Source organism: Perca fluviatilis, chromosome 11 (assembly GCF_010015445.1).
Source record: "Perca fluviatilis chromosome 11, GENO_Pfluv_1.0, whole genome shotgun sequence".
Taxonomy (NCBI): domain Eukaryota; kingdom Metazoa; phylum Chordata; class Actinopteri; order Perciformes; family Percidae; genus Perca; species Perca fluviatilis.
In genome coordinates, this window is record NC_053122.1 from 26,836,215 (window position 1) to 26,854,912 (window position 18,698).

At 45.3% G+C, this 18,698-nt stretch overlaps 1 protein-coding gene across 1 annotated transcript; it reads left to right on the forward strand.

Annotated features, from left to right (window-relative positions):
* Positions 1 to 2,963: 2,963 nt before the first annotated feature.
* On the forward strand, positions 2,964 to 18,659 carry LOC120567599 (voltage-dependent calcium channel beta subunit-associated regulatory protein-like). Its single transcript, XM_039814505.1, has 11 exons — positions 2,964 to 3,090; positions 3,343 to 3,527; positions 6,483 to 6,554; positions 13,168 to 13,313; positions 13,524 to 13,585; positions 13,691 to 13,853; positions 13,936 to 14,116; positions 14,186 to 14,329; positions 15,071 to 15,269; positions 15,413 to 15,617; positions 15,694 to 18,659. Exons 3-11 carry the CDS (start codon positions 6,507 to 6,509, stop codon positions 17,552 to 17,554), a joined length of 3,009 nt encoding a protein of 1,002 aa, XP_039670439.1. The 5' UTR covers positions 2,964 to 3,090; positions 3,343 to 3,527; positions 6,483 to 6,506; the 3' UTR covers positions 17,555 to 18,659.
* The last annotated feature ends 39 nt before the right edge of the window (positions 18,660 to 18,698 follow it).

Consider the following 18,698-nt stretch of genomic DNA (forward strand, 5'->3'; position numbering starts at 1 on the left):
CAACACGTTAGGATAGTCTGATTATTTAGCCATTTATGGATGAATTTAGAATTTGCAAATGTAATGAAATGATCAAACTTAACATCTAATTTAGTTTCTTAAGAATATAAAAATTGTGGGATTGCATCCAAAATGTTACCTTTCACGATTATATATCACCTTTAGGAGGCTTGCTTGGTGTAGAAACTGCTTGTGACTAATAACTTAAAGCAACATTATGTCATTTTTTTCAAGAATAAATAATACATCATTCTTACAAATTAAAAGGTGAGCTCATAAGTTATAAAACGCACCCTTTTTCGTCTCAATACACTCAGGGGTTTTGCTGCTACAGCTTTACTTACTCTGGTATGACCAGTAGCATGCTTAATGCTAAGCTTTTAAGTGCTGCAACAGCTGGGTAGAAGCTGATGAAATACTTTCACTGGATACATATATTACAGGATCATTCACATACATCTGAAAACCTGCTGCATGTATGAACTGAAGGGAAGAGGGCTGAGGACAGAACGCTAAAGTCCTGTTTTAGGAAAAATGATTCACGGTTACAAGGTAGGACTACGCACATGTACATGCATAGACATACTTATATGTATATATATATATATATATATATATATACATACTTATATATTTACTATGCTAGAAATTATTTGACCAAAGATATTCTTTTAGTTGAATAAGCGTAAATTTGAAAATGCAAAAATTGCAAAACAACAGCTCGATTACACATGTTGGGAGTGAGACTAACATCTGACAGTATGCTAAAAAAAAAAAGAACAAAGTCTGAAAAACACCTTAAAAGACTGAAATGTTTCTATTTTTGAAGCAATATTTTGTGTGAAGTTGTCATTGAATTGCTTTGAAAAGTACTGCCATCTTTTTAGATCCTGGACAATACTGTGTATTCAGTGGAGAAATCAATTCAAATCAATTTTTGTATATGTGTAGAGTATTACACCTGTAATACATATAATACATGTATTTATATAATTATATGTAGGGGCCTAAAGCTATATCTCAGAGACTGCACCCAATATGGCAATTTGTTTTGCCTGCTAAAGTGTATAAACAAGTCCCAAGTCCTTGAAAACCATATGCTGTGTTTACGTTTCAGATGTTTGAAGTGGCTTTCTGCCCGTAGAGTTAATGAAATCCTAAACGGAAAAGAGACTGAGGAGCTTTAAATGTCCCAAGAATGTACTAATAGAAGACACAGCCAATGAAGACACGAGAGGCCACTAAAGTTGACATGGCATGAGGATGTGTGGTCACATTCCTGAATAAACAACATCTCCTCTGTCCTCTGCATCTATCCAAAAATAGTGACACCTCACTGCTCCAACAGACTTCATTATTTCAGTTAACTCCAGTGAGTAAATACATGTAGGTAAATTTGTTGGCTCTGAACCTCAGTCGAATCAGTTTTCTCTAGTCATGTGTGCTGTTATTTCTGTCACTCAACCAGCTTTTTCAGTTTCAGGCCCATTTGCTAAAGTTTTTTAGTTTTTTACTTTGTGTAGAAATAGATTCTTCAGATGTCTGACCTTCTACCTACCGCTAGACTAGACTACCGCTTTCTGTTATCAAACAGGCGCAGATTAGACTTCCTGCCACTTTGCAGCTGCTGCAATTTCCATTCATGCTACTCCTCTATTTCTACAGCCCACAGGAACGTACACTACAGAGGTGATGATTGCAAGAAGCCTTTTGGGATCAGAGTGTGAGCGCAAAAAGAATAGGACACGTGTGATGCAAAAAACACAGGGGATAGAGGACAATAAAAGAAACACATAATGGGAATAACTTGACTTGAACCAAATAAACACTCTTCCAAAGGTGGGTTATCTTGGTCATATTGAATGCCTTTTAATCACATTTGTTATGAGTCAAATAACTAAGCTCAAATCATCAAATACGGGCCTGAACCCCACCACCAATCCTAAACACCAATCAATCAATCAATCAATCAATCAATCAATCAATCAATCAATCAATCAATCAACCAACCAAACAAACAACCAACCAACCAACCAACCAACAAACCAACCAATCTACCAACCAATCAATCAACCAATCAACCAATCAATCGATCAGTCAATCAATATGTTACATTATGTTATGATTATTCTATATATCAGGACATTGTGATAACATTGTCAAACTAGAGTTGGACTCAGGGTTTTACTTATAAATAGGTTGAAAGATGATGCAATGTGGCAAACAAATTGCAGCAGTTTTATGGCTATTTAACTTTAAGTAACAGAGTTTCCATTTCGCTGTGTGTATTAGTGTATGAGGACTTAATGACCTTATATTAAATAAAAAAAAACAAAATGAATGCATTACGTCATGGAGTGCAGGTTGATGGAACTCATCTGTACTAGCCTATATATAGATAGGGCTACATTTGCCATGAATAATATCCCTCAACAGTGTGCATTTGAGGAGATAACATTGCCGGATCAATGGTGTAAATTCTCTAATTTGGATTGCTTCTATTAACTTAGAATGAATTTAAACGATTCTCTATTTAGCTGTGAGTCTGGACTGGATCTGACCTTTTTTTTTTTTTAAAAGAAGGAAAAGCTGCACGAAGAACTTCCATTTTAGGTAGCCCATATTTAACCAGAAAACAACAGTACAACGCTGCCCCCAGGTGGTGAAACGTGAGATTACGAAAACCTCCACAACACCCATGTGTCTCCCCCTGCATTTTATCGCGCAACAAAGAAACAGTGGCAGACTCAAACACACCAAATGGGAAATATTAAAATATGATTTAGAATGTCTGGATCGGTAAAAAAAAAATTTAAATAAAAAAAAAATCTGTTAGCCAACCTATCAATCGCTCTGTCAGAGCCATTCATGAGCCAGTGCTGTGAATGAGGTTTTCTCCTCCATCATACATCATCACCACCACCATCATCATCAGAGGCGGTCACGCGGTGCGTAGGGAGCGGGCGGTGGGTGTGTCTAATCGCGTGTGGTTTCATTCATAACTACAGTCTTCATTTGAAGCCCAAATTAAAGTATGCAGACGGGGCAGGCTGCCTGTGGACCGTCGCTTCAAACGGAGTCTACAGCCGGGTGAGTCCGATCTTTGTCCCGCTCACATCAGCACCAGGCATTGGACCTACAGGCGTGCTCGCGGTGTAATGTGCTACTATTTCATTATGCAAGACGTGGGACAGGTGACAACAGCCGGCTCTAGATAATCGCAGTGATTTAGTGAGAGATGTTTGAAGCGCGGGGAGCACGGCGGAGCCCCCCACCCGCCCCCCCCGTGTCCGGCACATGAGGGCTCCTGTGTTACTAATCGTGATTTCCACCTCCCCGCAGGCTGAGAGCAGACGACGCAGAGATGTGGGACAGTCCTGATCGGCGGGTTTTCGAAGGAGAGAGGAAGATGCTGCTGATGCTGATGCTGAGGCTGCTGCTGCTGAGCGCCGCCGCCGGCTGCAGCGGCTCGCTGTAGTCAGTCTGCACAGCGGAGGGAAGCTGCTCCAACACCGCCTGCATAGACCGTAAGATAGCCTACAGCACATGGAGACCACCGTCATCCAGTCACACGTCAGGGTGATATGCAGTGACCCCGCTCCCCTCCTCCCTCCATACTGATGGTGCTTATAAGGGTGTAAACACCACAAGCATCATGCCACTAATGGAATGGAATGAAATGTGTGTGTGTGTGTGTGTGTGTGTGTGTGTGTGTGTGTGTGTGTGTGTGTGTGTGTGTGTGTGTCGGAGCCGCCTCGTCCATCTGTCTGCCTATGGTTAAAGCGAGAGATGATGTGAAGACATAACATGTCATGAGACCCTGGAAACACACACACACACACACACACACACACACACACACACACACACACACACACACACACACACACACACACACACACACACACACACACACACTCACTCACTCACAGTAGCCCCCCCCCCTAAAAAAAAAAAAATATATATATACATAGCCTATTTAATTATAATAGCCTATTCATAATAATGTAACAATCCTAGACAATTCTACATCGATGCAGTGAGAGACCATAATCGATTAATTGCCCACTGATGTTACTTGTTGATTTTCCGGTTTTCCGGTCGCTGCTTTTTTTTTTTTTTTGCCTTTTGTCTGTTGTCTGCTGTCAAACTCCGCTCTATTCAGGAAGTGTCTTTTTTTTAAAAAGCAGATAGAATAAAAAAGGGAGTTCTTAGAGGCTATATGTCTGACTGCTTGAATGTGTTGATGAAAACCATGTGTAGCAATATAAAATAATATTGAGGAGGTAACGCATAGTGATGCATTGGGGATATCAAATCGATTTGAATGATTTGAATTCGTGAGACCAGTTACGATTCACACCCCTACAACCCATAAGGGGATTTTGGAGCCATTATTTCAAAATTAGGCATAATGATGATTTAAAAAACCTTCCCTCCTTTTATTTCACCTTAGCTTTACATTTTCTTATCTTATTCCACACTGGTTGACAGCAAAACACATAGGCCTATATTGTGTACCTTTTGCAGTTATATGTTTACAATGACTGAAATATTCAAGACTATGTTTTAATGGCTACACCATCTAGATGTGTTGTCCCCAAAATTCAGACTAATATATAGTGTACGTATTCCTTGGAAACTTGAGGACCTCAACTAGAATTTCAAATAACGTTCTATGTGGGTTTAAAAACTGTTTGGCTTCACAGCAAAAGTTTGTCATGACTGAGACACCGTGGATCAACATGACAATCAACGTTTCTATATATTATACTACATATTTCATTACAGCATTGCATGCATGATATGCATAAAGGAAACTGCTATGGCTGAGTTTGAATTGGCAGTATTAATTAAAGGTTAATTGCTGTAACAGGTCAGTTAATGTGAAATTAGTTAAATGGGCTTCTGCTGAGACAAGCCTTTTAAAAGCGCCTTCTCCAAGTGTGAGTTTAGTGGTTTTATTAAGTTGTAATAAGAAAGAAAAGGAAAATGTGACTGCCAGCGAGGACATTTTTAAGACCTTGGACAATATAATTCATAAGACCATTTAATTATTCTGCAAGAGAGCTTTACACCATTTTAACTGTTTGTTATTCCAGGCAGCAAACTGTGATCATGTCAAAATAATAAAAAACATTTCGCAGAATCTTGTAAAGGCTGCGGCTGTCTGAAATCAGTGTTTTCTTTTCTTTCATTAAAATTCAGCCAACACTTAACTTTATGTTTATATACTGTTTAGACATGCTAAATAATGGGGGTTAAAATGTAACATAATCTGTGTGTGGTTCTCTAATGTTGGTGTGTTCCTGCTGTTCAGAGCTTCGTCCTCGTCATAGTTACCTTGAGCTGTTGGTATGTATGAGATATTACATAAAATACCACGGAGAGGGAATGTGCTGCAGATGGCAGTGTTACTAGTAGTCTATGTGTAAGGAATGCAATCATGGACTGTTACACAAGCTGTGCTCGGTGTAAATAATGACATACTGTCAGGTCTTCTCCATCTCTTACCACACCTCTCATTTTACAGACAGTGGACTGTGAGACCGAGATGAACGATTTTCTGAGACATTCTTGGTTATTGTGCCGTAATTGTCCATCTTCAGGAGATATCAGCAGATCTTTAGACACATTAGGGTTTAGTGCACAGCATTCAATCCAGACAAGTTAGGTTTGTGTCACTTGGGTATGTTAAAGGGCCATTACACCAATTATAAACAAGAGGATCCGTTTCCTTACCTGACGAGTACTGTTCAGTGTGTGAAAACAGTTGTGTGATGTTTGTGTTGCTATAGTGATGTCATCAGGGGTATCTTTGCTATTTTTTGGGATGACGTTAGAATTGTAACAGAAAGGCGTCATTACAAACTGGGATTGTAGAGTTTGAAAGACGTAGGTAGCCTACTTACCATGTACCATAAATTAAATGGATTTAGCAGCAGGGATGCCACCCATTGGTTTGCGGACTGCTGTTTTGAGGACTCGAGTTTCAATTTGGCCATCGCCATCTTGGTTTTTTGAAGCCAGAGGGGACAATTTTGAGACAAGAGGGTGGAGTGGTATAATTAAGGACATTCCGCTTTGAGTGACAGGTGGGCTGCTGTCACAGGGGGCGGTTTGACCACAAATATGTCTTCCTCTGGCAAAGGAGTTGTGTGGGCATACCTTTACTGTATATGAGATGTGATGGCTCGTTATCACACACTGTCCATGTCATTATTACACTAAAAGGAAAGCATTAAATCAATGCACATTTCAGTTTTTAAAACTGGTTGATTTCCCAAAACAGCTGGGCACTGTAGTTTTTAGCAAACGTTACTCACACAGGGAGAAATAGTGTGTTTATTGAGGTCCATTTCCAGCTGTGGATGTATACAATTATGGTGCTTATTTATGGCAGCATGAGAAACAGAAATTTTATTATTGTCTAGAAAGAAGCAGTTGTGTCTGACTCCACTTTCTCTACCTATCCTCTGCAGGGTTCACACACGCTGACCTGGACCATGAGCAATGATTTGCCTGTTCTGACAAGTCTGACTGAGAACTCCACTGTGAGTACCACTACGTCCGCCACCTCCTTCCACTCTGTCCGACACCATCAACCCATACTCTGCACACCTTCACATCAGCTGGTGTCTGGTGAACGACAACTCTTCCACTTTTAGGGATCACACTGGACCACAGCCAATAGGATAGCCTGATCTGTATACAAAGAGGATTTGAATCTAAAAAAACAGGACTGATTGTGCTGCTGGCTTTGTGTGCCACATACTGTAGCCTCTGGAGGCTGGGAGGGGGTGGTATATCGGAGCCAGCGACAGTGATTATCGGAGAGTTAAAGCTGTCTGTAGGGAAGGATAATTGACTGTTGTTTGCCTCGACAGTGTGTGTTAGAAACATGGTCTAAAGACTGGCAAGAGGCTTCGCTGCTCCCGCTGATTGATTACGTTGTTCTTCCTGTTTGGCTGAGCTTGTAAAAACAGCAGATTTCATTAAGCTACAGACACTCTGACTGACACACACACACACACACACACGTTGCTATCATGCTGTGATGGAGCTGTTATTTTTATATAGGCACACACAAATAATACATACAGTTAGTAACACAGTATAGGCTACAGTATCTCCCCGTAGGCTTCAGCTGAATGTAGGCCACTACAGCATCTAATGTAAAAATATACTGTGTGTGTGTGTGTGTGTTTTAACGTGACAGGACTTATTTTTATGTTCAGCCTTGAAGCAGGTTTAAGGTTGAATGAAAGGGGGGAAATAAATGACAGCTTCTTCCATTCAGCAGCACCTTCTCCTCCGTACAGCGACACACTTTCTGATGGATTGAGCTTGTGGTTGAGGTTGACACAGATGGATTGATGCATTAGCGTACAGAAGTTCTTTTTACAGTAAAAGCAGTCACCATAAAACCAGCTGATTTTGCTCTTTAACGTACACACACAAGCTGATTGACAGAAAATGTATCTTTTATTTCATTTTTCAACCAAAAATGTCAAATATTCTCTGTTTGCTGCTTCTCCAGTTGTGAGGATTCGCTGTTGTAAACTGCATATTTGGGGCAGACAAATTGTCAGACAAAACAATTTGGAGACTATATAACTTGAAAAACCTTTTTTATTATTTTACTATTTTCAGCTTCTCCGGGAACCATCACCTTATCGTGGTGGAGAGGTTTGTGTGTCTCTATGAACCTGAGGGCTGTGTTGTCTGGAGCTTTGTGCTCCTGGTAGGGTCTCCCAAGGCAAAGTGGTCTCAGGTGAGGGGCCAGACAAAGAATGGTTCAAAAACCCTATGAAACAACGAGGAAGAGGTGAAGTGACCCTGCCCGGAGGAATCCCGAGGCTCCTGTCTGGAGCCAGGCCCAGATGGCGGGCTCGTCAGCGAGCGTCTGGTGGCCGGGTTTGCCACGGAGCCCGGTCGGGCACAGCCCGAAAAAGCTACGTGGCCCACATCTCTCCAGCCCATGGGCCCACCACCTGTGGGAGGAACCACTGGGGTCGGGTGCGCTGCCACACGGGGGGCAGTGAAGGTCAGGGGCCTCGACGGACCAGACCCGGGCAGCAGACGCTGGCTCTCTGGGGCGAGGGAACGTCACCTCTCTGTGGGGGAAGGAGCCGGACCTGGTGCGGGAGGTGGAGCGCTACCGGTTAGATCTGGTGGGGCTTACCTCTACGCACAGTCTCGGTTCTGGAACCATACTCCTGGATAGGGGTTGGACTCTTTTCTTCTCTGGAGTTGCCCAGGGTGTGAGGCGCTGGGCGGGTGTGGGGATACTCACAAGCCCCAGGCTGAGCGCCGCTACGTTGGAGTTTACCCCGGTGGACAAGAGGGTCGCCTCCCTACGCCTGCGGGTGGTGGGGGGGAAAACTCTAACTGTTGTCTGTGCATATGCACCAAACAGGACTTCGGAGTATTCGGCCTTCTTGGAGACCTTGAGTGGAGTCCTGCATGGGGCTCCAGTGGGGGACTCCATTGTTCTGCTGGGGGACTTCAACGCGCACGTGGGCAATGATGGAGACACATGGAGAGGCGTGATTGGGAGGAACGGCCTCCCTGATCTAAACCAGATTGGTTGTTTGTTGTTGGACTTCTGTGCTAGTCATGGATTGTCTATAACAAACACCATGTTCAACAGACTTTCAACTCACACCTCCGGCGGAGCTTTTCGTGCATCCCTGTGGAAGCTGGGGGCATTGAACCCGATTGGACAATGTTCAAAGTTTCCATTGCTGAAGCTGCGGCGAGGAGCTGTGGTCTTAGGGTCTTAGGTGCCTCAAGGGGCGGTAACCCACGAACACCATAGTGGACACCGGTGGTCAGGGAAGCCGTCCAACTGAAGAAGGAGTCTTTCCGGGATATGTTATCCCAGAGGACACCAGAGGCAGTTGCAGGGTACCGAAGGGCTGCAGCCTCTGCCGTGAAAGAGGCAAAGCAGCGGGTGTGGGAGAAGTTTGGAGAAGACATGGAGAAGGACTTTCGGTCGGCACCAAAGTGCTTCTGGAAAACTGTTCGCCACCTCAGGAGGGGGAAGCGGGGAACCATCCAAGCTGTGTACAGTAAGGAGGGGACACTGTTGACCTCAACTGAGGAGGTAATAGGGCGGTGGAAGGAGCACTTTGAGGAACTCCTGAATCCGACTAATACGCCCTCTATGTTAGAGGCAGAGCTGGAGGATGATGGGGGATTGACGTCAATTTCCCAGGCGGAAGTCACTGATGTAGTCAAACAACTCCACAGTGGCAAAGCCCTGGGGATTGATGAGATCCGTCCAGAAATGCTCAAGGCTCTGGGTGTGGAGGGGCTGTCCTGGTTGACACGTCTCTTCAACATTGCGTGGAAGTCTGGGACAGTGCCAAAGGAGTGGCAGACTGGGGTGGTGGTTCCCCTTTTTAAAAAGGGGGACCAGAGGGTGTGTGCCAATTACAGGGGTATCACACTTCTCAGCCTCCCTGGTAAAGTCTACTCCAAGGTGCTGGAAAGGAGGGTTCGGCCGATAGTCAAACCTCAGATTGAAGAGGAACAATGCGGATTCCGTCCTGGTCATGGAACAACGGACCAGCTCTTTACTCTCGCAAGGATCCTGGAGGGAGCCTGGGAGTATGCCCAACCAGTCTACATGTGTTTTGTGGATCTGGAGAAGGTGTATGACCGGGTCCCCCGGGAGATACTGTGGGAGGTGCTGCGGGAGTATGGGGTGAGGGGGTCTCTTCTCAGGGCCATCCAATCTCTGTACGACCAAAGTGAGAGCAGTGTCCGGGTTCTCGGCAGTAAGTCAGACTCGTTTCAGGTGAGGGTTGGCCTCCGCCAGGGCTGCGCTTTGTCACCAATCCTGTTTGTAATATTTATGGACAGGATATCAAACCGTAGTCAGGGTGGGGAGGGGTTGCAGTTCGGTGGGCTGGGGATCTCTTCGCTGCTCTTTGCAGATGACGTGGTCCTGATGACATCATCGGCCTGTGACCTTCAGCACTCACTGGATCGGTTCGCAGCCGAGTGTGAAGCGGCTGGGATGAGGATCAGCACCTCTAAATCTGAGGCCATGGTTCTCAGCAGGAAACCGATGGAGTGCCTACTCCAGGTAGGGAATGAGTCCTTACCCCAAGTGGAGTTCAAGTACCTTGGGGTTTTGTTCGCGAGTGAGGGGACAATGGAGCGGGAGATTGGTCGGAGAATCGGCGCAGCGGGTGCGGTATTACATTCAATTCAATTTATCACACCGTTGTGACAAAAAGAGAGCTGAGCCAGAAGGCAAAGCTCTCGATCTACCGGTCAGTTTTCATTCCTACCCTCACCTATGGTCATGAAGGCTGGGTCATGACCGAAAGAACGAGATCCAGGGTACAAGCGGCCGAAATGGCTTTCCTCAGGAGGGTGGCTGGCGTCTCCCTTAGAGATAGGGTGAGAAGCTCAGTCATCTGTGAGGAGCTCGGAGTAGAGCCGCTGCTCCTTCGCGTCGAAAGGAGCCAGTTGAGGTGGTTAGGGTTAGGGTTAAGGATGGGCTTCTGGTAAGGATGCCCCCTGGGCGCCTCCCTAGGGAGGTTTTCCAGGAACGTCCAGCTGGGAGGAGGCCTCGGGGAAGACCCAGGACTAGGTGGAGGGATTATATCTCCAACCTGGCCTGGGAATGCCTCGGGATCCCCCAATCAGAGCTGGTTAATGTGGCTCGGGAAAGGGAAGTTTGGGGTCCCCTGCTGGAGCTGCTCCCCCCGCAACCCGACACCGGATAAGCGGAAGAAGATGGATGGATGGATGGATGGATGGATGGATATTTTCAGACATTTTATAGACAAAAATTGATTGAAAAAGTAATGGGCAGATCCAGTCAGCAGCAGGCTTTGGGTTGTTGCTGTAACATCCTTGCTGCTGCTCCTGTTAGGGCCATCATCATCTAAAGGTCGGTCTGTGCTCTGTGAGGATCTTCTCCACTCCACGGTTTCCTTTAGATCTGTTCACAATGACAGTCTTTGACATTTTCATATATTACGTAACGCTAAATGTTGCAATAGATGAATATTCCGTTTGTGACGGTGAAAAGAGCCCAGTTATTTTCACTCTCTTTTGTAACTGACATCGGAAGAAGAGCCAGGAAAGTCTGCTGTGGGGATTGCTCATGTGTTTCTGCATCCTCCTCCGATTTCCATTTTTAGCCTGCGCAGGCCTCATTTCCCCCTCATTTGGAAGAGCTGGGAGATTGAATTAAGGGTCTTGCTGATGTTTCAATTAGCATCCCAAAGCTCACTCAGCCAAGACTGAGTATTAATCAGTGAGAGAAAGCATTGTATCTGTGTGTGTGTGTGTGTACGCAGGCAGGATGTATATGAGTGTGTGTGTGTGGATAAGAATCACTGCAAGGAGGCAGGGACTTAAGAAAGTCTTTCAGTGTTAATTACACTCCTTATTCAATATTATGGCGCTTAGCTGGCAGCATAATGCGACAAAAAGATTCCTCATTGCTGGGAAGCTCAAAGGGAAAAAAATCAATGACTGTCCCAGCAGGACTAACACAGCCAGCGAGCTCACAACAACTAAACATGACAACAGAGATATGTAAGTTCTGCCGTTTCGTGCTATTAAATGAATGAGTTACGAGCTCCAGCAATTCAATCTGAATACAAGCAATGGGGATTAAATTGATGTTGTGCAACAGTGACAGAGTACAGAGAGTACCAGGTGTTGACCCATATTGCTTTTGAATGCTGATATTTTGAGTGACACATCAGATTTTATGTCAATATTTGATTTGGATTCCTGTCAGCAAGGAATTGTTGAGTTCTATTTTGAACTTTTAAGGTAAATTCTTTAGTCATCTTTCAGGATATACCGTTTCTTTGTTGAGCTAAGAGTTAGGATTGGAAAACTGGTATAAGGGGTGAAAGTAACAAAACTTATTTGATAAAAATAGAGATAAAAATGCATGTGAATTGAAAAACAGAGCGGGGAAAAAATGGGCATGAATAGTAAGAGTGATAAGTTATCAAGTGATTTGATTAATTTAAAGCTGATTTAGGCTAATTGAAACAGTCGTGATATGATAAAAACAGAGCTATAGTTCATCATGTTCCCGTCTTACATTCATCGTTCACAAATGTATTATTGAAGCATAGTGGCCTCAAGGGTAGAAACACAAATAATTGAAAAAGACTGAAGTGATCTGCATTTAAATTGTGGTTTTTGATTGACATTTTGGGCTGAAAGAATTGCTGATGAATGATAAATGTCAGGTGTTGTGAATGATGAATGGTACACAGCCCAGTTGATTATCAGATGAACACTTCCAAGTTTGTCAAATCACTTGATAATGTATCACTCCATTACTCTATTCACATACATTTTCATCACGTCAGGTTTTTTTTTTTTCTCCAATTATTTTTTGTTACTTCCACCCTTGAGGCCACTTTCCTTAAATGACAAATGGCAAATTTGTGTTGTGATTGATGAAAGTCAAAGACAGGGAAAATGATAAAACATGACTTTTTTTGTAATCATATCATGACTGTTTAATCAAATCAGCTATACATTAATCAAATCACTTGATCTTTCTTTTTCAATTCGCATGCATTTTCATCTACTCCATTTCTATCAATTCATTTCTGTTACTTCCACCCATCATAAACTGGTTGGTGTGTAGGTTTTTAATCTCATATATACACTGCAAATGTGCTGAGCAAAAGACATACATTGTCCAGTACATGACAGATAAACTGAACTCTGGGATCCAGTGGTGAAAGAAGTACTCAAAGTGAAAGTAACAATATACAAAGAAAATGCAAACAGAAGTCCATACAAGTAAAAGTCCTGTATTCAAAATGTTGCTTAAAGCTGCAATGATAAATATTTTTTATTTAATAATGAGTCAAATGACTGTGTCATGTGAAAAGGAGTCGCTCATTTTCACTGCTTTAGTTCATTCAGACATTACATAATGTAGGTTTTAATATGTGCATCTAATTGTCACTGATATATATTCCCACCATATTTTATGTAATTATATATTTGGTATGTAAAATGTACTGGAGTGAAAAGGGCAATATTTCCATCTGAAATGTAGAATGTGAAATGTAAATGTAAAACGGAAATACTAAATAGTAAAGTACAAGTGCCTCAAACCTGCATTGTTTTTGACCTCTTCTCTTGGCTGCTCCGGATCAGGATGTGCCTGTGTCGGCGGGCCAGGTGGACAACTATGTGCTGCTGTTGGTGCTGCTGAGTGTTTTTGCCGGGGGGACGCTGGTCCTGCTCTCCCTGCTGCTCCTCTTCTGCCACCGCTGCTGCATGGGTGGACGACGCTACTCCAGGTGGGTGCGCCCTGCCGACGGACACACTGTGGGACAAGCAGACCTGCTTCTTCTGCAAACACACAGGAGTTACAGGAGCCAACGTGATTGGGACAGCAGTGGATCAAAGCTGCGTTATGTGTCAAATTGAAAGCTGTGATGTGATAAGTTTTTGTGTTTTCTGTGAAAGAGCACAAAGAGTGAAACCATATATTTTCCCCCCCTTTTCAGAGCGAGCGATGACCCTGAGAAGACAAACACCACTTATGCTGAGGATTCTCAGCCCACCCAAGGTCCGAGCTCTGTATTTCCATACATCCATCACGTCTCCTGGGTCCACCGTCGTCGCTAACGCTATTTCTCTCCCTCGGTTCGTCCTTGTTCTCTTTGTCACTCAGAGATCACCATTCATCTGGATGAATCAGACGCTCTCTCAGCTGCGAGCTGTCACGATGGAGAGACAGAACGATTTGTCTCCACTGGGTCTACGGGCCGCAGAGTCTCCTTCAATGAATCTGCACTTTACGAACTGGAGAAGACGACCCAGGACAAAGGACGCAGGTACAGTTCGACAAGGTCATTTTGGCATTATTATTATTTTGGATGAGCTGGAACTAGGTTTGATGATTCGTCGTCTTCTCAGGTACACCCTGACTGAGGGGGACTTCCACCACCTGAAAAAGGCCCGGCTGACCCACCTTCACCTGCCTCCGGCCCCCTGTGACCTGAAGATCCTCACCATCATGGAGTGTGACTCAACAGAGAGCAGCACCGTCAACATCAATGAGACAACAGCTCCCAAACTGCCCCTCACCATCTACCAGGTAACTCTACACTGGGTGGGATTTATCTCACCAAATCAGATTTTAACCTGCATTTGATTTTCCCTCCAGCTCCCTGAGAGAAGAGTCCCCGACTGGGTGGGACAGAGCCTCAGTGGAGGTCTTCCTGGGGACCCGCACCACTCCACCATCCTGGACCAGGGCACCAGACAGACATCGTCAGCCATGAAAGTACAGCGCACACGGTCCCAGACAGTGAGTTTCCCCTTTTGTGTTAACGGTTATAAGATGGTCAATACATAACGCAGGTCAATACATGTTTTAGCCACGCTGGCAGCATGACTCTTTAGAGGGCAACGTTGGTCTGTCGGTTGGTCGGGTCGACCACTTTGGTCCGGACTCCAGACCAGCTCAAAGTGATGCTGTTCCTAAGTACAGCCCCGCGCTAGTGTAGCTGTAGAGTCTTGTTTTATCACTTCCTCAACGTGGGATGAGATGCGCAGTGGTTTCATTGAGATCTTTTGTTCTCAGGCAAAACCTCTGTTTTCATCCTGGGTTCTTGTCGCCAGTGCGCGTCAACATTTCAGGGTCTGACTCTCAGAAATGCCTGTGAGAAAAGTGTGAAATCAGAGATTACATTTTTAGCAGGTTTTTAAGTTCCTACTTGAAACATTTGTTTAGATTAAAAGAACCCTTTTTTTGTTTTTTTACAGCAAAATTGTGAGCCTTTTCATTGGCCAAAAATACATTTGCACAGTTAGACTCCTCAGTGAGGCTTGATCCGCTTGTATCATACACAAACAGAGTGTGAAAAGCAGCTGCTGCAGGCTCAAAGCTACTGATGCACTGTGACATCAGTCATCACTGCAGCTGAGTGACAATATGACAAACTGCTGTCCCCTGAGGGCTTTGCCTCTGCCCGTTGCAATTCGTCTCAGCTCGTCTGCCTCAACACCTCCTTAATGTCTCATCTCCTCCCTCCATCTCTTCTGTCAGATGGAGGCTATCGGGGACAGGGGAGAGGCTGAGAGCGAAAGGGGGATGAGAGGAGAGTTGACTCAAGCTCCGGGCCAGACTTTAGTTCTACATTTCTTCTCTAAACTGCGGCGCCATGCCAGTCTGGAGGGGGCAGGGCCTTACTTCAGAAGGTGGAAGTTTGACAGCAGTCACCGGGCTGCCAGCCTGGATGCCAAAGGTTTGGATAAATGTCATAAATGAATGAATAAGCTCCAATTTGTGGATGATGTCTAACTATGCAAAATAAGAGCAATTTGAAAGAAAAAAGAAAAGGTGAAAAACATTCAGTAGACCGCTATCTTGTATGTGAATTACTACCAGGGTCCCCCAAGAGAAGGCCCTTCCAGAGACAGAGAGCAGCAAGTGAAACCACTGATCACAGCGAAGACGACTCTTTGTCTCTCCGAGATGACGTCATTGACTCTTTCCCACAGTCCCCCATCCAGACCAGTGGCCTCCAGTCCCTCTCTGCAGAGTCTCTGTCCCACGCCGACACTGCACCCACGTCCTCAGTCTTCCTCAGCAGGTAAATCCCTTCCCGTTATCCCATGACTTGCACCATGACATTCCCAGAATGATTAAATATTCTCCATTCTGTGCAGGTTAAAAGTAGAGGCCACGGTGGAGGTAGGTGGTAGCAGCACCGATGCCAGAAAAGAGGATCTCTATTCGCCATCGAATGATTGTCGCTCCCAGAAACATGAGGAGGCCACAGCCAATGGGACGGGGGTAGAAAAACAAACAAAGTTTGATGCAGTTATAAGAACAAAAGCAGCGGGAGTCGAGCTGGAAGCGGTAGAAGATGACGACTTGTTTGGAGCGCAACAAAGAGATGCCGTACAGGAGAGGTCTAAAGACATGACAAGGACAACTAAAGACGCCAATACATCAGATGTGAGGAAAAAGAGCGAGGCAGAGGCAGATGACGGAGATGAGGGAGTGTTGGGGGCTGAGGCCAGACGAAGGGCCGACTCAGGCTCATCCCTTTCATCCATGAATCGCCAGGGGAGTTTGGAGGCTCCCCCCTCCCTGTACAGAGACATTTGGAGCTTGCGAGCCTCTCTGGAGCAATACGCCTCCTCAGACCAGAGCAGCACCGATCGGGAGTCCATCCGCAGCGACGCCGACAGCTCTTCATCTTTCGATGGTGCCGGAGCTCGCTCTGGCCTGGACAGCTGCTTCAGGTCCCAAGACCTGGACGATGAGCCGGAAGAAGGGGAGGGAGAGGTGTTGGAGGGAGGGACCAGAGGGGCTTCAGGTGGGGACGGTGAGATGGGAAGTGGAGCTGGAGGAGAGGGTGAGCCAGGCAACCGTAAGCTCCTCCAGATGGACAGCGGCTACGCCTCCATCGAAGCACCATCCAGGGCCCCGGAGGAAATGAGGCTTTTTGGGACTCCCGGAGCTCCTAGAGTGAAGACGGCGTCCGAGAGAAGGCTGTTCTTCACCAGCTCTGGGAGGAAAGGTTCGGTGTGCGAGAGCATCAAGGCCAGGCTGTTTCAGGAGGAGCTGGAGGATGAGATGGCGGACAGCACGGAGGAGAAACTTAGGGAGAGATCTCAAACTGGCAGCCAGTCTCTTACCCTTCAAGAACCACACGAGCCTCTGAAGTCCCTTCATCCTCAGAAACCTCCAGAATCACAATCCCAGCTGATGTCTCCGCTGATGAAGCCAATCCCACAGCCATCGAGTCCTCACAAAACCCGTCTCCGCCGCCGCGACTACAGCATCGACGAGAAGACGGACGCTCTTTTCAACGAGTTCCTCCGGCACGATCCCCGATTCGACCAGCAGGATTCTCCGCTGCGCTCCAGGCACCGATCCAGAGTTCACCTCCGGAAACAGTGGCAGAGACACAAGCAATACAGCGACCCAGGGTCAGGCGCCGGGGGTAGGTACTCCCCATCTTTGGAGAGGCAGAGGTTCACTCCGCTGCGGAGAGGCGACAGCGCCAGTTACCCTCTGGACACCAGGTATCACAGCACGCTCTCACGCATCGCGAGCGCTGCCGACGAAGAAGCCAGCGAGGTCGCGGCTTGTGAGGAAGCAACCAAAGAGAGCACAGAGGACAAAGACCCGTCAAGTGAAGGCGCCGCGAGGGACGCCACAGAAAGCAGGCCTACAGCCGACACAACCTCTGAAGGCACTGATGCAACGAAGAGTTGTGCAGAGTCGACCGATGAAGGTAATGGCTGCCAGGCCTCTGCGAAAAAGGACGCAGAAAGCACAACTAGCCAGTCTTTGACCACTGTGACTACGCAGATGATCCACATGGATCCGAGAGCCAACAACAGAAACAACAACAGCAGTCAAGCTATTCTAACAGAGAGCAGCCTGACAGACAAGCTGGTCGCGTCGGTGGAAGAGAGGCTCTACGGCGGCCTGCGCAGTGCAGAGAAGCTCGGCCAGGCAGGAACGGAGCACGTGGTTACTCACGCAGCCTCGCCTGGCTTCCACTCCATATAACCTGATAACAATCTGCAACTTTATTTCAGATCCATTATCTATAATCGACAGACAGAAACACTGGTTCATAGAACGTCAAACATCATCATGTGCTAGATACTTGGTCAATCTTTGTGTCCCTTACATTTATTTCAAAATAAACATAGCCTAACCGATGCATCAAAACACAAGATATATCCTAAAGGAAAGAAGTACCTTCTTTCTTGATGGCCAGTCTCATCCAACATTTCCATTTAGACCTTAATTTCCACTGTGACGCCATGTGACACGTGATGACCTTCCCCCCCCCCTTTTTTTTTTATTGGTAACCATTCTTAAAATCAAATGCATTCATTACATTGCTTTGAAAATATAGACCCATCTTTAGAAATGAAATATTTTCAGACTTAACTGTGAATTTTCAGCATGCTACTGTATGTCCAAACAATGTGTATGTGAATACTGTACAGTTTTAACTTTAAAACAAAAAGCACTTTGATGGGAAGAAAGATAATTGAGTTTCTGTCACCCATTTCTCTCATTTTAAAACTATATCCTCCTCAAGTGTCCTTGTCTCAATCACCACGAGTGTAAATCTCCATGAAAGCTTGTGGTTTCTGTATTTGGCAATAGGAAGAACACTGACCATGTAAAAAGAAGAAAAAAAAAAAAAGTTCTTCAGTGCTCGCAGCCCGCTCTCATTAACACCATAAAAGCAGATCTGGAGAATGCACACACTAGGCCTATTAAGTGAAAACAGATGGGATGCCCAGACTATACAGCCAACACAACGGTTGAAAATATGTGAATCAAGAATTCATTTAAACTCATATTTCATTTATTTTCAGAGGATTTTGTTAGTCATTTGTCCCAATTATTCATCATTATTAAGGAGGCGGTATCCAGGAGCTTCCGTGGGCTCGAGCAAAGGAGTTTTGTATCACTGCTGGGACTCTGCTGAGGGGCAGACTGACTGGGGATACTGAAGTGACTGACACAGGAGCCTCTCAGGCTTTTAAACAGATGGTCCAATGACAGAGTTGAGGCTGTGAAAGTTGAAACTAAAAAGCAGCGGCATGGGATATACTTACTCTGTATTACCAAATAAAAGATAAGTCTGATAATATTCTATGTGTTTCTTATTGTCAACAAATGCAATGAAAAG